This window comes from Staurois parvus, unplaced genomic scaffold (genome assembly GCF_062004578.1).
Source record: "Staurois parvus isolate SC_StPar_1 unplaced genomic scaffold, SC_StPar_1.0 ptg000120l, whole genome shotgun sequence".
NCBI lineage: Eukaryota > Metazoa > Chordata > Amphibia > Anura > Ranidae > Staurois > Staurois parvus.
Window position 1 is genome coordinate 8,476,428 of NW_028317916.1, and position 17,604 is coordinate 8,494,031.

The window sequence follows — 17,604 nt, forward strand, 5'->3', positions numbered from 1 at the left end:
GCAGATGGGAAGTCCCTGTACCACTGCCCAAATGCTGTATACTGTAAAAATATAAAATATACCAGTTTATACGCTGACATCAGCCACATTAGTAAAGGAAATAGTTCAAGTGAAAGCCAAATCTAGGAGTTAAGCTTTAAAAGACCAAAATAATGCATTGCACCCGATAACACCATTTTTGGCTTCAGCCTACACTGGTTCGCCATTTTCCAGATGGCCTGAACCATAATTTTTATTAAGCATAGTAGGTTTATTATTTATAACAATTTAATCTTGGCTGAGAGTATAATCAAGAACATGTACACCACTCACTGAAACTTATTTACATAAAGTCATTATATTATACTACTCTATCAGTAAGGAATGACATCATTCAGGGTATAAAATACCACTTTAGATCCAGTTCACAACTGAGCGATTGAAAGCACATTTCCCGAAGTTCTTCAATGCTCAAAATCAAGACTCCCAATGTAATCTGTGGTGACTGTTCACACCTGAGAATCGTGTCACTTAAAACCTGTACTGAAAGCTGAGGCACACATTTCTCTGTCTCTCAAACATCTTACGTCCTAGCAGCGGCATTTTGCCATAGAAAACACTTTTAAAAGTGTTAACCACGTTTAGCAGCGTCAATCGTTTGAGCATCAATTAATTTCATTGGCCAGAATAATTTATTCTGGCTGATGAAATGAATGCTTAAAATGTTAAACACACGTTAGACTGCGTTTACAATCGAGCATTTTTTTCTGCCAAAATGCCACTGCTTCTGGACGCACTGGCATTGGGTTTATTTTCTGCTTCTAAACCCCTCTGAATTCCTATCGCCCAATGCCTGGGACATGTAGTTTCGGGCACCGCGCAGGTAGTTTTTTTTGCCTTCAGCCCAACTACGGGCAAACAGCAGGGTTCACCTGCCAGGTGGAAGCATTCGGGCGGCAGCGCTGCCGCCCGAATGCTACCACACAGTGCCAGCTTATACGCCACCCACCCCCCGTGTGAAGCTCTCCCCGCCCACTGTCTCCTGGACTCCGCCAGCGGATGGAGGGGAGGGAGGAGAGCGGACATGTCCGCTCCCCTCCCCTTCTTGTCCTGACCTGGAAGTGACGTTATGATATCATGTCACTTCCAGGTCCGTGTTGAGAGATTCCCAGCAATTGAGGCCGGGAAAGAATGTAATGCAGTGCGATGTGCTCTGCATTACATTCAGGGGAACAGAGGGGAGACATCCAGGATCTTTTAGACCTTGGATGTCTCAATAAAGAGAACCCGTCACCCAAAAAAACCGTCACATAGGGGACATTGTAAAAAAAAAAAAAATGTTTAATTTGTAAAGAAATGAAAGTTACACCCAAGCACATAACATCCCCCCCCCACACATATACGCACAAATGTAAAAGAACACGCATGAAAACCGTTGATTGCGATACACGTTACATATATTGCCGAATGAGAGCAATAATTCTAGCACCAGACCTCCTCCATAATACTATACTGATAACCTAGAAGGGGCTTTAAAAGCATCACCTAGAGAAAATATAGGGTACCTATATCTATTTACTTGTCGCTGACTCATCTTTTATGTTTTACAAAGAAATAGGGTAATTTATTGCTTTTTTTGTGCCCTAAAATTAACTTGTATATTTTACTGAAATTTTGCGGTAATATTATGCGACATAAAAAATTGGAACTACCACTATTTTATTCCCTAGGGAAAATAGATCACGTTAGGGGCATTTGTGTAATCTTCAGGCCTAAAATGATTTTTTTTAATCTTGTACAAAAAACGCAAAACGGCTCTGGCATCGAAAGGGATAAAGGATAAGACCGACACTCCCCTTTCCTGAGAAGCACCCAATCAGTGCTCATTACACTGCATGGTGTCTCTGTGCTGCCTGCTAGTCCCTGAGTGCGGTGCAGGAGACAGGGAGGGGAGGAGGAGAAAATCAGCGCAACGTTAAAAATATTAACAGCTTAAGTCATCATAAAACCTCTTGTTTTTAAAACATTCCTAATATCCCCTCAGAATTAAATACGGTTTTGGCTGAAAATTTATTTTTTTTTTATCTGGACAAGTAGATTGCCATGAGGGACAAGAAGATTAGGACACCAATGTGGTCCCTTGGACCTGTAGTTTTTTTTTAATTTCCACACCCCTGTAACATGCAGTGGCATTTAGAGGCAGGAAAAAAAAAAAAACATCACCAAACACTCATAGGAAGAGCTGAAAAACCATCCAGCATCCAAGAGGCCTAAAAAGTACATAAGCCTTTTGGGGCAGAGTTGTGCATTTTTCACCTCTATAGGCTTCAATAGGGGGGCTTATAACTGCACATAATGTTTATTTTGCCTTCCTCTTATTGTAACCAACACACCTTCAGCTAAAACGAAAATCCTAAAGCCCGAAACCCCTTGAAAAATATATGCAGATGAAAATTGCTTGAAGAGGCCCAACTGCGAACTATGCCTTAAGGTGACTCTAAAGGATCTCCTCAGGCTTCAAAAATAATCCATACACATGCACTACTCAATAGCTTCATAATCTATTTTTCATGAAATTGTTGCTGTGTTTTTCTGCCTCCTTGTCCTCTGTGAGCTCCTGAAATTCTCCACTGACCCCCCCAATTCCATTTATTTAGAACGAGCAATGCACATTAGTTGCAGTCATGTGCACTGCTCTATGCACTCTACAAATCCTAAAGTCCCTTGTCCAGATTGGGCAAGAGAGGGTGGCTACCTTCCTACATACAGTGGGACCATTCCTCTAACAGGAAGTTGGATCACAGCAGCATAACAGACTGAGAGCAACAGAAGGGTAGTTTTTAACCAGATTTTAGTGGCACATTAAATGCCACAAATCTGGAAAAACTTTGACAGGACAAACGTTGATGAATTTGTTTTTTCATTTTAAATGTAACCAGTGTTGGACAAAGTGGGTAGGGGTTAGAACCCCAGTCCAGCTTTTAAGACCGTCTGTGTCTCCACAAGGATCACCCTGTGTGCGTGTGTCCACATTGGGACTATGGGAGAAATTAGACTGACCACAACAGAGCATAAGATATGTGCAATGAGAAATGTACTTTGCAAAGGATGAGCAATTTCACTTGAGTGAAGAGTTGGTTCACCCTCAAGAGTTGGTTCTGGCCAGCTCAGTGGATTGCTTTAAAAAAGGCCTGGATTGTTTCTTGGATACACAGAATATAACTGGATACTAACATTTACAGTATAAGTATAGTTGATCCAGGGAATATCCAATTGCCTCTCGGGGGATCATAAAGGAATTTTTTCCCCTGCAGGAACAAATTGTATCATGCTTTGCTGGGTTTTTTTGCCTTCCTCTGGATCAACTCTGGGTATAGGATAACTTTTTTTTTTTTTTTTTTTTTAAATGGTTGAACTGGATGGACTTTTGTCTTTTCAGCCAGACTAACTATTTAACTATCTGACTTACATCTGTAAAATCTCTTATAAATTATTTTATATTAAATGACACATACTTCTAGCTTTGTGGTTACTCAATGTAATTCCATAAGAGGTAATCACAGGCACTTTGTGCTGAACTTCCATTACACGCTTTCTGTGATGTGGATGAGAGAGCACTACCAGTAATAAAACTACATGCATTTTAGGCTTGGAAGAGAGCCACTGATGCTGAGGCGTGATCACAGCATCCAACAAGAGGACAAGGAAAAGTTCATGGGAACGATAGCACATGAAATTTCACAGTAGAAAGCATGACAGTGACTATTTAAAGAAGCTATGCCTATGAGGAAGTCGATTGAATGACGAAACGCGTCAGAAGATGTGGCGTCAGACACAACTGGAAGTACCGTGGCAGTCATTTTGGAGAGTGGTTGAATAAAGCTGTTTCTACCTCAAACTTATGGAAGCGCAATTTTATATTACATTGATCTTTCACGTAATACTACACTATGGTAGCACATTTTATCTTTTATGATCACTGGGAATACATGAGGAATCGGAGAGGAGATTGAGCACGCCGATTACATATTTTGAAAAGTCTATTCACAAGACATGCAGGGTAAGGTGCATGCCTGAAGGGGAAGGCATTGAGCACGTTTGATTTGCTTCGCACACAGGTGGTGGATGGAGCACGGTTACATGTATTGTGGATTTTATTCACAGTAAAAGAGTGAAATGCACATTTTCACCCTAAGAGGGTAAGAGTATTTAGAGGAAGAGTGGTGGACACTTTCTATATATTGTACATTATATATTGCACACAGGTGCACATGTAGCACATTTGTAGAAGAAATACTACACTATATTAGTTTTTTTTTTTCTTTGGAGATTTGAATCAGTACATTGGAAGATCAAAGGAGAGAGATATTCTGTGGCATACAATTTGTTCTGGTTAAAGAGATCTTGGTGAGAAGACAGGAGGATTGGAGTACGAAGTGGTGCGCTGTTTGCATAAAGAACTCCGCATTCTAACCTTACTATGTAACAAAACACCTGTACAGATCTAAAGAAAGCTTCGACCCTTTCTGTGAAAGATTATTTACTGTATCACAGTTAAAAATGCTCAAGCGGGCATGTTCCTGTAAAGAAAAACCAGAATACATTACTAACCTGCTGCATCCACTGCTGAAGGCTGCATAAACCAGAGAAATCACTACCTAAAGCCCACAGACAGACATTTTGCCTTTGTCATGCGGTGGGACTGCACTGGAATAGCTGCCTAACACATTCTAATGCATCTGGTATTAACCTACCCTTAGACAGCCCATAGACGAGTCAGTTTTCTTTGTTCGACTAGTGGGTTGAGTGAAAAAAAAAAAAAAAAAGACCCAATTCCCCTATCCACACAGTCAATGTGGATGGAGGAATCCTCGCCACTGAGCTATTATATTCGGACAGTCAAGTGTACACTGGTCAGCCATGCAATCCATAGCACTTATCCAGAGGGGGAAACCCGACAGGGTGGTGTACAGAAGTTGGTCAGTACACTGACTTCTGTACAATCTCCCTGCCCATACATGGATTGAAATTTGACTGGTTCCTACTGAACGTCAATCCCCCGATGGCTGGCTTTACTCTACCTGGACATAAGGCAAAGGCTGCAACTTCCAGTCGTCTCCTGAAAATGCTTGTTGCCTGGCTGTTTCTTGCTTCAATATTTTGACCTGGAACAACTGTGTAGTTAGCAAAGTCAGAAATCAGCTTTGAGTCTGTGACTTAAACGTATTTAAGCCTTTTTAATTTATTTCAGGTACTTATATAGCGCTGTCAATTTTGCTGCGATTTACATAAATATTGTACATTCACATCAGTCCCTAACCCTCAAGGGGCGTACAATCTAAGGTCCCTAACTTACATTCATACATACACATACTAGGGCCAATTTAGACAGGATCCAATTAACCTACTAGCATGTCTTTGGAGTATGAGAGGAAACTGGAGTACCCGGAGGAAACTCATGCAGGTACAGGGAAAACATGAAAACTCCAGGCAGGTGGTGATGTGGCTGGGATTCGAACCAATGACCCTAGTACTGTCAGGTGGAAGTGCTAACCATTTAGCCACTGTGCTTTTTTACCTTAATGGTTTCGCTGTATTAAGTGACTTATTGTGGGGGGCACTCAAACAGGAGGAGGAGCCAGGAATGCCAGCAAGGGACCCCAGAAAAGGAGGGTCAGGGATGCTCTGTGCAAAACCACTGCATAGAGCAAGTAAATATAACAGGTTTATTTTAAATTAAAGGATTACTAAAGGCAAACTTTTTCTTCGGGTGTAGTCTTTGGGTGGAGCGGAGAGGGATTAGAACCACTGTCCCCTTTTTTGCTACCTCTGCCTTTTAAGGAGATTCTCCCTATTTTTTCTGTTTACCAGTATCAACGAAAGTAGAAGTAACAAAAATTCAAAATTTTGGGTTGTCCCCAGAAAAGTAAGAGAGAAATCTTCCAAAGGGGACACTAGTTCTTGTGACCTGGGGGTCTCCAAGGGATTGCCTTAATTTGCAGGGCTTTTTCTCTCCCTTCCTGGTTGGCTATGGGACAAGAAGTAAAAGGAAGTCTCCGAAATAAGGCAGACACCACGAAAAAAAAAAAAAATCTGACGGGTTAAAACAGTCCCTTGTTCTATTCAAAATATATATATATATATATATATATATATATATATATATATATATATATATATATATATATATATATATATATATATATATATAAAAAGTTTTGCCTTTAGTTCTAATTTAAAAAAAAAAATTTTACAATTACTTTATTGACATTAAAGCAGGCCTATACCCTATCAACCAATATTAACTATTTTTAATTCCCATGCTGCTAAAATAAGTAAATAGAAAGTATATATTTACTTGTTTTAAACTTTTTTTTTTTTTTTTTACATTTCTTCAGTTACTTCCTGGTTTCCAGGCCTAGGGAAAACGTCAAACATCCCAGGAGTCTTCAAGAGAGGAGGAGGGTTTTTCTCAGCTAAGCACACCCTCCTACCTGCAGGCCTGGCCTAAGGGCAGAGGGATTCCAGAAAGTAAATGTTACATGAATCATCTGTCCATATTCACGTTGGCTAGGGACAGAAATACTAGAGGGGTGCCTTTGAAAGTGACTTCTCTGCAAAATAAAGCACGGAGACATGAATGGATAGGGAGAGTTTGCTTTGCGTATTAAAAACAAATTAAATGTTTTCAGTTTCTGGTGCCTATGTATTTTGTAAGATCTGGTTTACTACAGGTTACTAAAATGTTTCACAGTGGAGGTCAAAGTGCATATTTGAACACGTCCTGAAGAGCTTAAAAGGTCAATAATGACTGAAAAGTTATAAAACCTAAACATTTTTCCTGATTAACTCTGCCAATTCCAGCTTAGATTAACCACTTGTCTACCAGTGCTGGCGGAACGATATCTTACACTCCAGGCTTTAATAGGGAAGCGAGTTGCCCCCCCCCCCCCAAAAAAAAAAAAAAGATTTAAAGCTTCACAGGCCATCAGTTTAGTGATAACCATAAATTATGGTCCTAAAATTATTGCTCCCATGCTGACCTTCACGTTAATACCTCACAGGTGTTGTACAATTTATGTTCACATATACATTTGCCAAATGTTGCTTGTTTCAACTGGGGTGTTTAAGGAGGCGATTTAAAAGCTTTTTATTTTAGATAATTACTTTTTTTAAATTGCCTTCACAAGGAGGTTAGCAAGTCCCCTATAACATAGCATGTGCAGATGACATGTCCTCGATAAGAAGACACTAGGGGTCTTCTTGACCTCCAATGTCTCTCTATGCCCTCCGTTGCAGCTAATCAAGCGCAAATCATAGTCGATTAGGTGCATCTTCACCTAAAAGTAGCAGAGAAATGACAACTGTAAACCCACAAGTGACATAATGCACAGGAAACCCCATAAGAGGGTACACTTTCAGAGCCCCATAAAAGTGCCCAAATCACTCATCAGAAAGACCTTCGCCAGGCGCATACTTTAACACCTTGTTTACCAAGCGGTATATAAATGTACGTTGCTAGACAAGGTATTAAAGCAGATCTATCATTAAAATTCAAAGTTTACATGAATCAATCTATTAAAATGTCAGCTTCCAAACAGACCCTATTTGAGTAAAAAAAAAAAAAAAAGGTACCTATGAGAAAGGAAGTCTGTTGAGACCCCTGATGCCTCCACGAAGACATTTGCAGCTTTAAAGAATAGGTTTGCTTTTAGTAACATTACACCCTTATTCAGAGTGCAACATGTTACTAAAGCACCTACCTGCACCCAGACCTGATCCCCAATTGTGACAAAGGGTAGGGTATCCTCTCCCTGCAACTGCGGTCACAATTTAAACACAGTTCAGCTGTGCATGGCTCCACCCGCACAGCCACATCATTCATTTACAGAGATCTGTGAATCAATGGACTACATGTCCCATCTACCACTGCAGAAGACGGCTTGTAGTTCTCAATGAACTGCGAGGGCGCTGGTGAGCACTCCCAAAGTTCAAGTCTTCCTGGACTTCAGTAACTGTCTGCCCATATAGGAGATATAGGCAGATAGTAGTATTGAGTGTCTGCAAGAGCCTGACATTGCCCCCGTGACCTGCTGATCACAGGTACAATGCTCTGCAGACTCCTAAGAATAAAAAAAAAAAAAAAAGATTCACTTTATTTTTAAATGGACTTATCCCTTAAAAGTATTACATATATATATAAAAAAAAATGCATACACATTACATAAAAAAACCCTTAAATGTTCATAACAATATGATGCACATGATACCTTCAATTCCACTGCACAGATTAAGGGCCCATTCACAACATCACGCACTGCAATATAGCTTTTTGCAAAAAGGTGTACTGAAACAGGCAGTCTGTTCAAAATGAAATGTTGCAATGCACCTCAATGTATGAAAAACAAATAGGTTATGCTGCATTGTAACATGTCATTTTTTGGGATATTCTTTTGTTTACTTCCACTCTAAAATGTATGTCACCCTAAATATATTTACACATATGTGTATTTTATAAATCAATCTCTCTGAAGTCCCTGGTTGATCCTGCCAGTCCTCCTTTCCTCCTTGTTCTATCTAAACTGACTGCACAAAGCACAGCAGCTGATCTGCGTTAGCCTGGTCACATGGCCTGCCTGTATTCGATAGTTTGTTTAGCCACCATGCCCCCTGATGAATCAGAGCCTGTATCCGGCACACACCCCTCCCAAAGACAGCCTAGCTCTTGCCTCCGGATGAACGAACTATGGAATACAGGCACACAGTGTGTCTGCACAGTATCATGTAACCCCGCCTCCCACTATCAGGAAGAAGAGAGGCATGGTCACATGACACATTATAACCTTGTAAAAAACAGTAAGTTGGTAATTTTTTGAAATGAAGAAAAGCAGTTATGCCACACAACTGCATACAGTAATTAGAACTGTATTACAAAAGTGCCCATAACATTAAATGTTCTCCACTGCATCAAAGAGATGAAAACCTGGAAATGTTTTTTTTGCTTTTTCTTTTCTGAAACAGCTCACCACCACATATGGAATGTGTGTTATGCCATGCTGCAGGGCAGATGCATTGCCACCTATTTGCATTGGGAAGCCATTCTAAATTAATATTGCCAAGTCGTTCCACCACACAAAAGTGTTATATAGCCTTCTGTCTGTTTTAACCCCTTCAACCCCACACCAGCATGCCACACTGTGTGCATTACATGCAGCTGAAGGCTTCCCCCATTCAGTTGAAAGGGTCATATTTGGTGGGCAGTACTGCATGTCGAATGCGACGGGGGGAGAATACATACATTTTGCACAAGGATTCTTACTTTAACTGCTTTATAAATATGCCCCTAAACAGAGGAAACAGTAAGGGTTTTTAGCATACATAACTTGCTTACAATTTTACATACCTGCCATTTTAACTGTTCTGCAAACGCACAGTTTAACATTTATAAATATTTATTAATACAATTTAGATCAATCTTTTATATTTTCACAGGAACTTTGGAGCTAGTGCTTTGCTTATGTGTAATTATTATTATACAGTATTTATAAAGCGCCAATAGTTCGCTCAGCGCTGTACATTACAAAGGGGGACAGAACATGTGACAGTACAATACCAATACAATGCAAAACATGAGGGGATTGAGGGCCCTGCTCTTTCGAGTTTACAATCTAGGAGGTAATAATGATTTTTATATATTTTTTGTGAAAATATTGTTTTGATAAAAATTTGCACAATTAACGCATGCATAAAATCAACAGGACCACCTTCTAATAGTTTAAATTTAAAACATTCTGCTATTTAAATTTTTTTTTCCTTTTTTGAGAGGGTGGGGGGGCCTTTTCCAAACTATTAAGGATGTACTTTCCAAGTGAAGGACTGCAATACAGGCAGTCCCTGGGTTACGAACACGATAGGGTCTGTAGGTTTGTTCTTAAGTTGAATTGGTATGCAAGTTGGAACAGGTACATATTTTAAGAGTAGCTCCAGACAGTTTTTTGGATAGCAAAAAGGGTTAACAGCCCTGTAAGGTTTGTTTTGCTGTCTGTGCCCCTTTTCAGAAAATTTCACCTCACTTTCTGTCTCTGTGAGAATTGGATTGTGCAAATTTTGGGTTGTTATGGAAACAAGCATTGGGTGATAAACCTTCAGTGGAGACACCTTTTTCCTGTGATAACTCTTACAGGAGTGAATTTCCCTTCCTAAGGGAAAATTTCCTCTCATTCTATTCGTCAGTACGAGTCCTTTGTAACTCGAATATTTGTAACTCTGGGCAGCCTGTAACAGCGAAAAAGGTCCTGCCACTTACGGTGCAAATGTTAAGACTGCGCCCAACAGCGAGATAGTCAACACTGACATGTCACAGATTTCAGTAAAGTAATATTAGTGTCAAAAGACACGTCACAAAATCTTAAAAGGGCACTGCTCCTGAGAAATATTCTAAATAGTAATTCATCTTCCACAGAGGATCATCTCTTGCGCAGAGGACTATGCAGTTAAACCAAGTTATGTAAGTATCAATGATTCACAACAATAAGTGGTGCATCACACATTCTATATATGAAACCTCTTGAGCAATCCTGTACATGAAGATAGGAAATCTTGCCTACCTCACCCTTCAGTAGTCATAGTTTTGGTTGGAAAAAAAAATACATAGAAAGGAATGCTAATAGGACAATAATAGTTCCTAATAAACTTTAGAAACTGGCTAAATACTTAGCACACATTGGGGATGATTTACTAAAACTGGAGTGTGCAAAATCTGTGCATGGCAGCCATTCAGCTTCTAACTTCAGCTTGTTCAATTAAGCTTTGCCAAAAAAAAACCCAAAAAACTGTAAGCTGACTGATTTCTATGCAGAGCTCCACCAGATTTCACACTCCAGTTTTAATACATCAACCCCATTGTGTTACTACTGCAATTTAAAAAGGAAAAAACTGTGCTGAACACACAATCAAATCTTAAACTAATTATTTCAGATTACAAACAAAAGGATGATGGCCTTTAACTGCTCGGTACCAAGAGTACACAAATATGCAGCCTCTCGGTGGCTGGGTCTTGAAGCCGACAGGCCGCTTATCAAAATGTAAGCCAAATGGACTGAGTGTGCACCATGGTGCCTAATGGAAAGCTCCCGAATAGTATTTGTGATCTGAAGCTTTCCGATCACGTGACCGCTGTGCCAGCCAATCACTGTGGTCACATGATCATAAAACCCTGTCCTGCCTCTTGGCAGCAGAAACCCCTTAAAGGGCTGGAGGTGCTGGCGTGAAGGGGTTAATATAGTTATACCATCAGATATAGTTTATATATGAATTCTAAGTGTAACACTTTAGTGAAATAAAGAAGTAGTCTCAGCAGGAATAAAAACTTACTTGCTAGTCCAGTAATTCACATAAAAAATATAATCTGTACTTCAGAAAATGTATGCAGAACCATTTGGCATGAAAGCAAAATGTTTATATCTTGTATTTCTGGCTGTGAGCTCCACCCCTGTATGAAGCCCAATTTACTGATGTTTACATGGGGAGTTCCAGCAAAGACCAATAGCTGCTGTCTCTGCTGTGCCCTCCTGTTGTTATTCCTCTTCCCTCAACCCCTGCTAGCAATTTCATTCTTCATCTCTCACCCTCTTCTCTTCTGGCACCTGTATTAAGTTCCCTGGCCTCCTGTAGTTATTCCTATTTCCCCAGCTCCAGCAAGAAATCTCTTTCTCTTCCTATCTCCCGCAACCTGTATTCACTCCCCTTGTCTTTCACAGTCATTACACTTCCGTCAATCTCCTCCTCATCTCTCCAGGAACCTATATTCACACCCCTGGGCTTCCATAGTCATCCTACTTCCACTAATCTCCTACACTCAGACTCCTGTCATTCCCCCTGAATGAGTAGTGATGGTGTTCATCTTAGGTGCATGCCTGCTACCCAGGACAAGCACTGTAACTCAGAACTAAAGAATGCTTGCCTCCTTATAAGCAGTGTGGACAAACAGCAGTGGGGGAAGGGAAGGAGTGGTTGACAACACCAGCTCAGGACCCCAACCACCTAGAAAGCCAGGACAAAAAGGCTACATGCACTTGGTCTCCTGAGGGACAGGAGTAACTAAGACCTAACAACTTTGGCGAGCCTTCTTCAATTAGGTCTCCAAGATCACACTACTTCCTCTGCTCTGCAATGCTGTCACCTACTCTTCTTCCCACGATGGAGCCATATTTGTTCAGGCACCAAGCAGTGTTAGCATGTGCTCCCTGACCTGGACCAGAAATGACAGAACCATGCAAATCTTGGTGCCTGAAACAGACTGATAACTCAAGTAGAGGAGACTGAGGGAAAGATTTCTTCCTGCCTGCCTGTAGAAGGCTCATCACTGGGGAAAAAAAAACAAAAAAACTAAGAAATGCTTATTCTGGCCCATAGCAGGCTAATCCCTGGAGAATGGTGACCGATAAAATGCTTCCTCCTGCCTGAAACATACTGATCCCAGGGGGAAAGGAGACTAATGACCATGCTCCTTCTGCCTGCAGCAGAATAATCACTGGGGAGAGGAAATCAGGAAAATGCTTCCTACTACCTACAGCACACCAATCACTGAGGAACAGGAGACTATGGAAAGGTTTCCTATCGCTTGCAGAAGACTACTCACCCGGTAAGAGAAATCTAAAGATATGCTTCCTACTGCCTGCAGCAGAATAATTACTGGGGAGAAGAAACCAGGGAAATGCTTCCTATTACCTGCAGCACACCAATCACTGGGGAACAGGAGACTAAGGAAATGTTTACTACTTCCTGCAGCAGGCTAATCACCGGGGAAGATACGACTAAAGAAACACTTCCTACTGCCTGCAGAACACTAATTACTTGGGAGATGAGCCTAAGGAAATGCCTCCCCCTACCTGCAGCAGACTAATCGCTGGGGAAGTGGTACTGGGAAAATACAGGGGTTAGACAAAATTATGGAAACACTACATGATTTGCAGGTGTGGCAGATGACATGTTTAGCGTTGAAAGTGATGTAACATTCTTTTGCTTCCACTGTGCGACGAGACACTTAGCTAACAGGTGGGAAGCCTCTCTTTCATCATTCACTGCGTGCGCTGCTAGTAATTCAGTCATGACAGAGCTAACTGAGCTTCAAAGAGGGCAAATGGTTAGTGCCCGCTAAACTGGTGTCTCTATGGCTGAAGTTGCCAGTTTATTTGCCGTGTTGCAACCATATCAAAAGGGTATGATGACATATGCAGTTTTCGGGAAAATGTCATCTGATGAGCATAAGCACGGTTGACGTGGTCAACTGACGGAAAAAAAAAAAAAAAGGACATTACACAAGATTGTGAACCAGAATTAGAAAACCGCTGCAAAAGTGACAGCAGCGTTCAATCTCAGTCCCGTGAAGGGGCAAATGAATTGGCAACTTCAGTCACAGAGGCACCAGCTAAGCGGGCACCAACAATTTGCCCTTTTTGAAGCTCAGTAAGCTCTGACACGACTCTGTGGGGTGTATTTACTAAAGCTGGAGAGTGCAAAATTAGATTTCTGCATAGAAACCAATCAGCTTCTAACCTCAGATTGTTCAATTAAGCTATGGCCATAAAACCTGGAAGCCGATTGGTTTCTATGCAGAAATAAATCTAATTTTGTACTCTCCAGCTTTAGTAAATAAACCCCTGTATACATCACTTTCGCTTTCAATGAGAAACATGTCATCACTTTCACACCTGCAAATCATGTATTGTGTTCATTTTTTTTTGCCCAACCCCTGTACCTGGTACAGCAGGCTGAGCATTGGGGAAGAGGCAACTGATAAATTGCTTCCTCCAGCTTACAGGTGTTTGATCCCAGGGGAAGAAGAAACTAAGGAAATGCCTCCTCATGCCTGCAGCAAACTAATCAATGGGGATGGGAGAATAAGGAAGTGCCTCCTCCTGCCAGCACCAAACTAATCAATGGGGATGGGAGAATAAGGAAGTGCCTCCTCCTGCCAGCACCAAACTAATCAATGGGGATGGGAGAATAAGGAAGTGTCTCCTCCTGCCAGCACCAAACTAATCAATGGGGATGGGAGAATAAGGAAGTGCCTCCTCCTGCCAGCACCAAACTAATCAATGGGGATGGGAGAATAAAGGAAGTGCCTCCTCCCGCCTGCAGCAAACTAATCAATGAGAAGAGTAAGGACGTGCCTCCTCCCGTCTGCAGTATACTAATCAATGGGGATGGGAGAATAAGGACGTGCCTCCTCCCGTCTGCAGTATACTAATCAATGGGGATGGGAGAATAAGGAAGTGCCTCCTCCCGTCTGCAGCAGACTAACCAATGGGGATGGGAGAATAAGGAAGTGCCTCCTTCCGCCTGCAGCAGACTAATCAATGGGAAGAGAATAAGGAAGTGCCTCCTCCCGCCTGCAGCAGACTAATCAATGGGAAGAGAATACGGAAGTGCCTCCTCCCGTCTGCAGCAGACTAATCAATGGGAAGAGGAGAATAAGGAAGTGCCTCCTCCCGCCTGCAGCAGACTAATCAATGGAACAATATAAGTGCAGCGCTACAAACAATATTCAAATGACAAAAGGTGTAAACGATTGTCAGATGTAGGAATGTTGAAGATGATAGACAGTTCAGTGCAGGGGGAATCACAGGGCATATAGGTGTAATCCAATCCCAGGAATAGATAAATTGCCTGCTTACCAGAAGCGCAATTTAAATGCGCATGTACAGATTGCATGTAGCCGGAATCCCATGTAGGCGCTGCTTTCTAGTACCCAGATGGTCCGTCGGTGGTGGGACGATGCTGGCCTGGTCGGAACACACTGCACCTTGGATCCACACAGAGAGCCTAAAAATTGCTGGGGCTGAGGTATGGGAACTCAGTACCAGGTGCAAGGAGTAAAAATTATTTATTCAAAACGTAAAGCCATATAAATTTACAAAAACGCATGCCTGCAGCCTGTAGCCGTACTGGCTACAGGCTGCAGGCATGCGTTTTTGTAAATTTATATGGCTTTACGTTTTGAATAAATAATTTTAAAACATACCACACTATGAGTATTTTTACTCCTTGCACCTGGTACTGAGTTCCCATACCTCAGCCCCAGCAATTTTTAGGCTCTCTGTGTGGATCCAAGGTGCAGTGTGTTCCGACCAGGCCATCATCGTCCCACCACCGACGGACCATCTGGGTACTAGAAAGCAGCGCCTACATGGGATTCCGGCTACATGCAATCTGTACATGCGCATTTAAATTGCGCTTCTGGTAAGCAGGCAATTTATCTATTCCTGGGATTGGATTACACCTATATGCCCTGTGATTCCCCCTGCACTGAACTGTCTATCATCTTCAACATTCCTACATCTGACAATCGTTTACACCTTTTGTCATTTGAATATTGTTTGTAGCGCTGCACTTATATTGTTTTATTTTGGTTGGAAGGGCTTGTAGTTCCTTTTTGTGCACTTGTCGCTCACTGGAGTGCGCTCACTTTTTTTTCCATATTTTATATAGACTAATCAATGGGAAGAGGAGAATAAGGAAGTGCCTCCTCCCGTCTGCAGCAGACTAATCAACGGGAAGAGGAGAATAAGGAAGTGCCTCCTCCCGTCTGCAGCAGACTAATCAACGGGAAGAGGAGAATAAGGAAGTGCCTCCTCCCGTCTGCAGCAGACTAATCAACGGGAAGAGGAGAATAAGGAAGTGCCTCCTCCCGTCTGCAGCAGACTAATCAACGGGAAGAGGAGAATAAGGAAGTGCCTCCTCCCGTCTGCAGCAGACTAATCAACGGGAAGAGGAGAATAAGGAAGTGCCTCCTCCCGTCTGCAGCAGACTAATCAACGGGAAGAGGAGAATAAGGAAGTGCCTCCTCCCGTCTGCAGCAGACTAATCAACGGGAAGAGGAGAATAAGGAAGTGCCTCCTCCCGTCTGCAGCAGACTAATCAACGGGAAGAGGAGAATAAGGAAGTGCCTCTTCCTGTCTGCAGCAGACTAATCAACGGGAAGAGGAGAATAAGGAAGTGCCTCTTCTCGTCTGCAGCAGACTAATCAACGGGAAGAGGAGAATAAGGAAGTGCCTCTTCCCGTCTGCAGCAGACTAATCAACGGGAAGAGGAGAATAAGGAAGTGCCTCTTCCCGTCTGCAGCAGACTAATCAACGGGAAGAGGAGAATAAGGAAGTGCCTCTTCCCGTCTGCAGCAGACTAATCAACGGGAAGAGGAGAATAAGGAAGTGCCTCTTCCTGTCTGCAGCAGACTAATCAACGGGAAGAGGAGAATAAGGAAGTGCTTCCTCCCGTCTGCAGCAGACTAATCAACGGGCAGAGGAGAATAAGGACGTGCCTCCTCCCATCTGCAGCAGACTAATCAACGGGAAGAGGAGAATAAGGAAGTGCCTCCTCCCGTCTGCAGCAGACTAATCACTGAGGGAGAAGAGACTAGGGAAATTCTCCCACCTGCAACAGTCTGATCTCCGGGAAAGAGAAGACTAAGTAAAAGCTTCCTCCCGCCTGCAGCAGAGTAATCACTGTGGGGAGGAGACTGAGAAAATGCACTCACCTGACTGCAGAAGGATGACATCACCTCAGCCTAGGAAGTGAGTGGACGTGAACTGAAGGCCTGCTTTCAATGGTGGCAGAGCATTGATGAAATAAGACATGGTTGCTGGATGTAGACGAGTCAGACTTGTGAAGTCCTTGACAGGTCCACATCAAGCAGCACAGACAGTATTTCTTTCAGATGTGTTTTATCCATGGATTTAGGTAACGCAATACTAAACATGTCCATTTCCCACACAGCTGTCAGATGTAGCTGAACAAAATCCACAGATAACTGCCTGGAACTCCTCCTTAGAACAGCAAACATTGCCTGCTGTCTGTACAAGGAAAGCTCTCCAGCTCAGATCCTCCATACGCCTGGACTGAGGTGTGTGATTGGGATGGGGCAGGGTAGTGGACACACACCTCTATCAGCCACCATTTCCTCCTGTCTAGTAAGGTGCGCACTGCACTGCCTGTCACCCCTCTATATATGTATGAAGGCCCGCTGCACTCACCACACACTTCTTGCCCAGGTATCCATAGAGCGCCTCGTTCTCCTGCAGGGTGAGCAGGATGGAGCCGGAGTTGGTGGCCCTCTTGGACTGCCTGTTCACTGCGTTGTTGTTGTTACTCATGGTGCCGTGCCGGCGGACTCCTTGCTCTGGGCGGCTATGTCTCCGTTGTGGAAGCGGTGAATCAGGGCCGCTCCATGTCCCGGGCGCTTGTCGTCGTGTTGTGGGCGTGTCTGTGGCCACCGCTTCCTCCCTGGATGGACTAGAAGGCCGGCGCTGGGGCTGCGGAGGAGGACGTGCAGGGGACGTGCTCGCTCCCAGCCACAGGGAATGCGCGTACACATGTATCTCAGCCCTCAACTAGTACCCCAGGGTGATGGAGGGCTGTGCCTACTAGAGGAGATAAAAACTGTCTGCGGTTTCAATGTAGAAAGGATAGAAGGACAGCCGATTATAATGAGGCCGAGAGCACTATAAGGGCTTCAATAAAATGGCGCCTGTAATGGAGACAAATACGGAAGAGCTTATTTAGAAACGCAAAAGTTGCTATTGTTAAAGGGAATGTAGAATGTTTTCTGTGTCTTGATTACTATGT

The 17,604-nt window shown here is 42.7% G+C and overlaps 1 protein-coding gene across 2 annotated transcripts in view; it reads right to left on the reverse strand.

The window, feature by feature from the left end:
• Nucleotides 1-17,336, reverse strand: part of WASL (WASP like actin nucleation promoting factor) — a 79,279-nt gene extending 61,943 nt beyond the window's left edge. Inside the window, exon 1 of one of the 2 annotated variants that reach the window (XM_089672145.1) lies at nt 17,013-17,336. In XM_089672145.1, coding sequence (XP_089528271.1) covers nt 17,013-17,132 — 120 coding nt within the window. In that variant the 5' untranslated portion in view covers nt 17,133-17,336. The remainder of the gene's footprint in view (nt 1-17,012) is intronic. The other variant, XM_089672146.1, reaches the window with a different exon arrangement.
• Between the last annotated feature and the right edge of the window lie 268 nt (nt 17,337-17,604).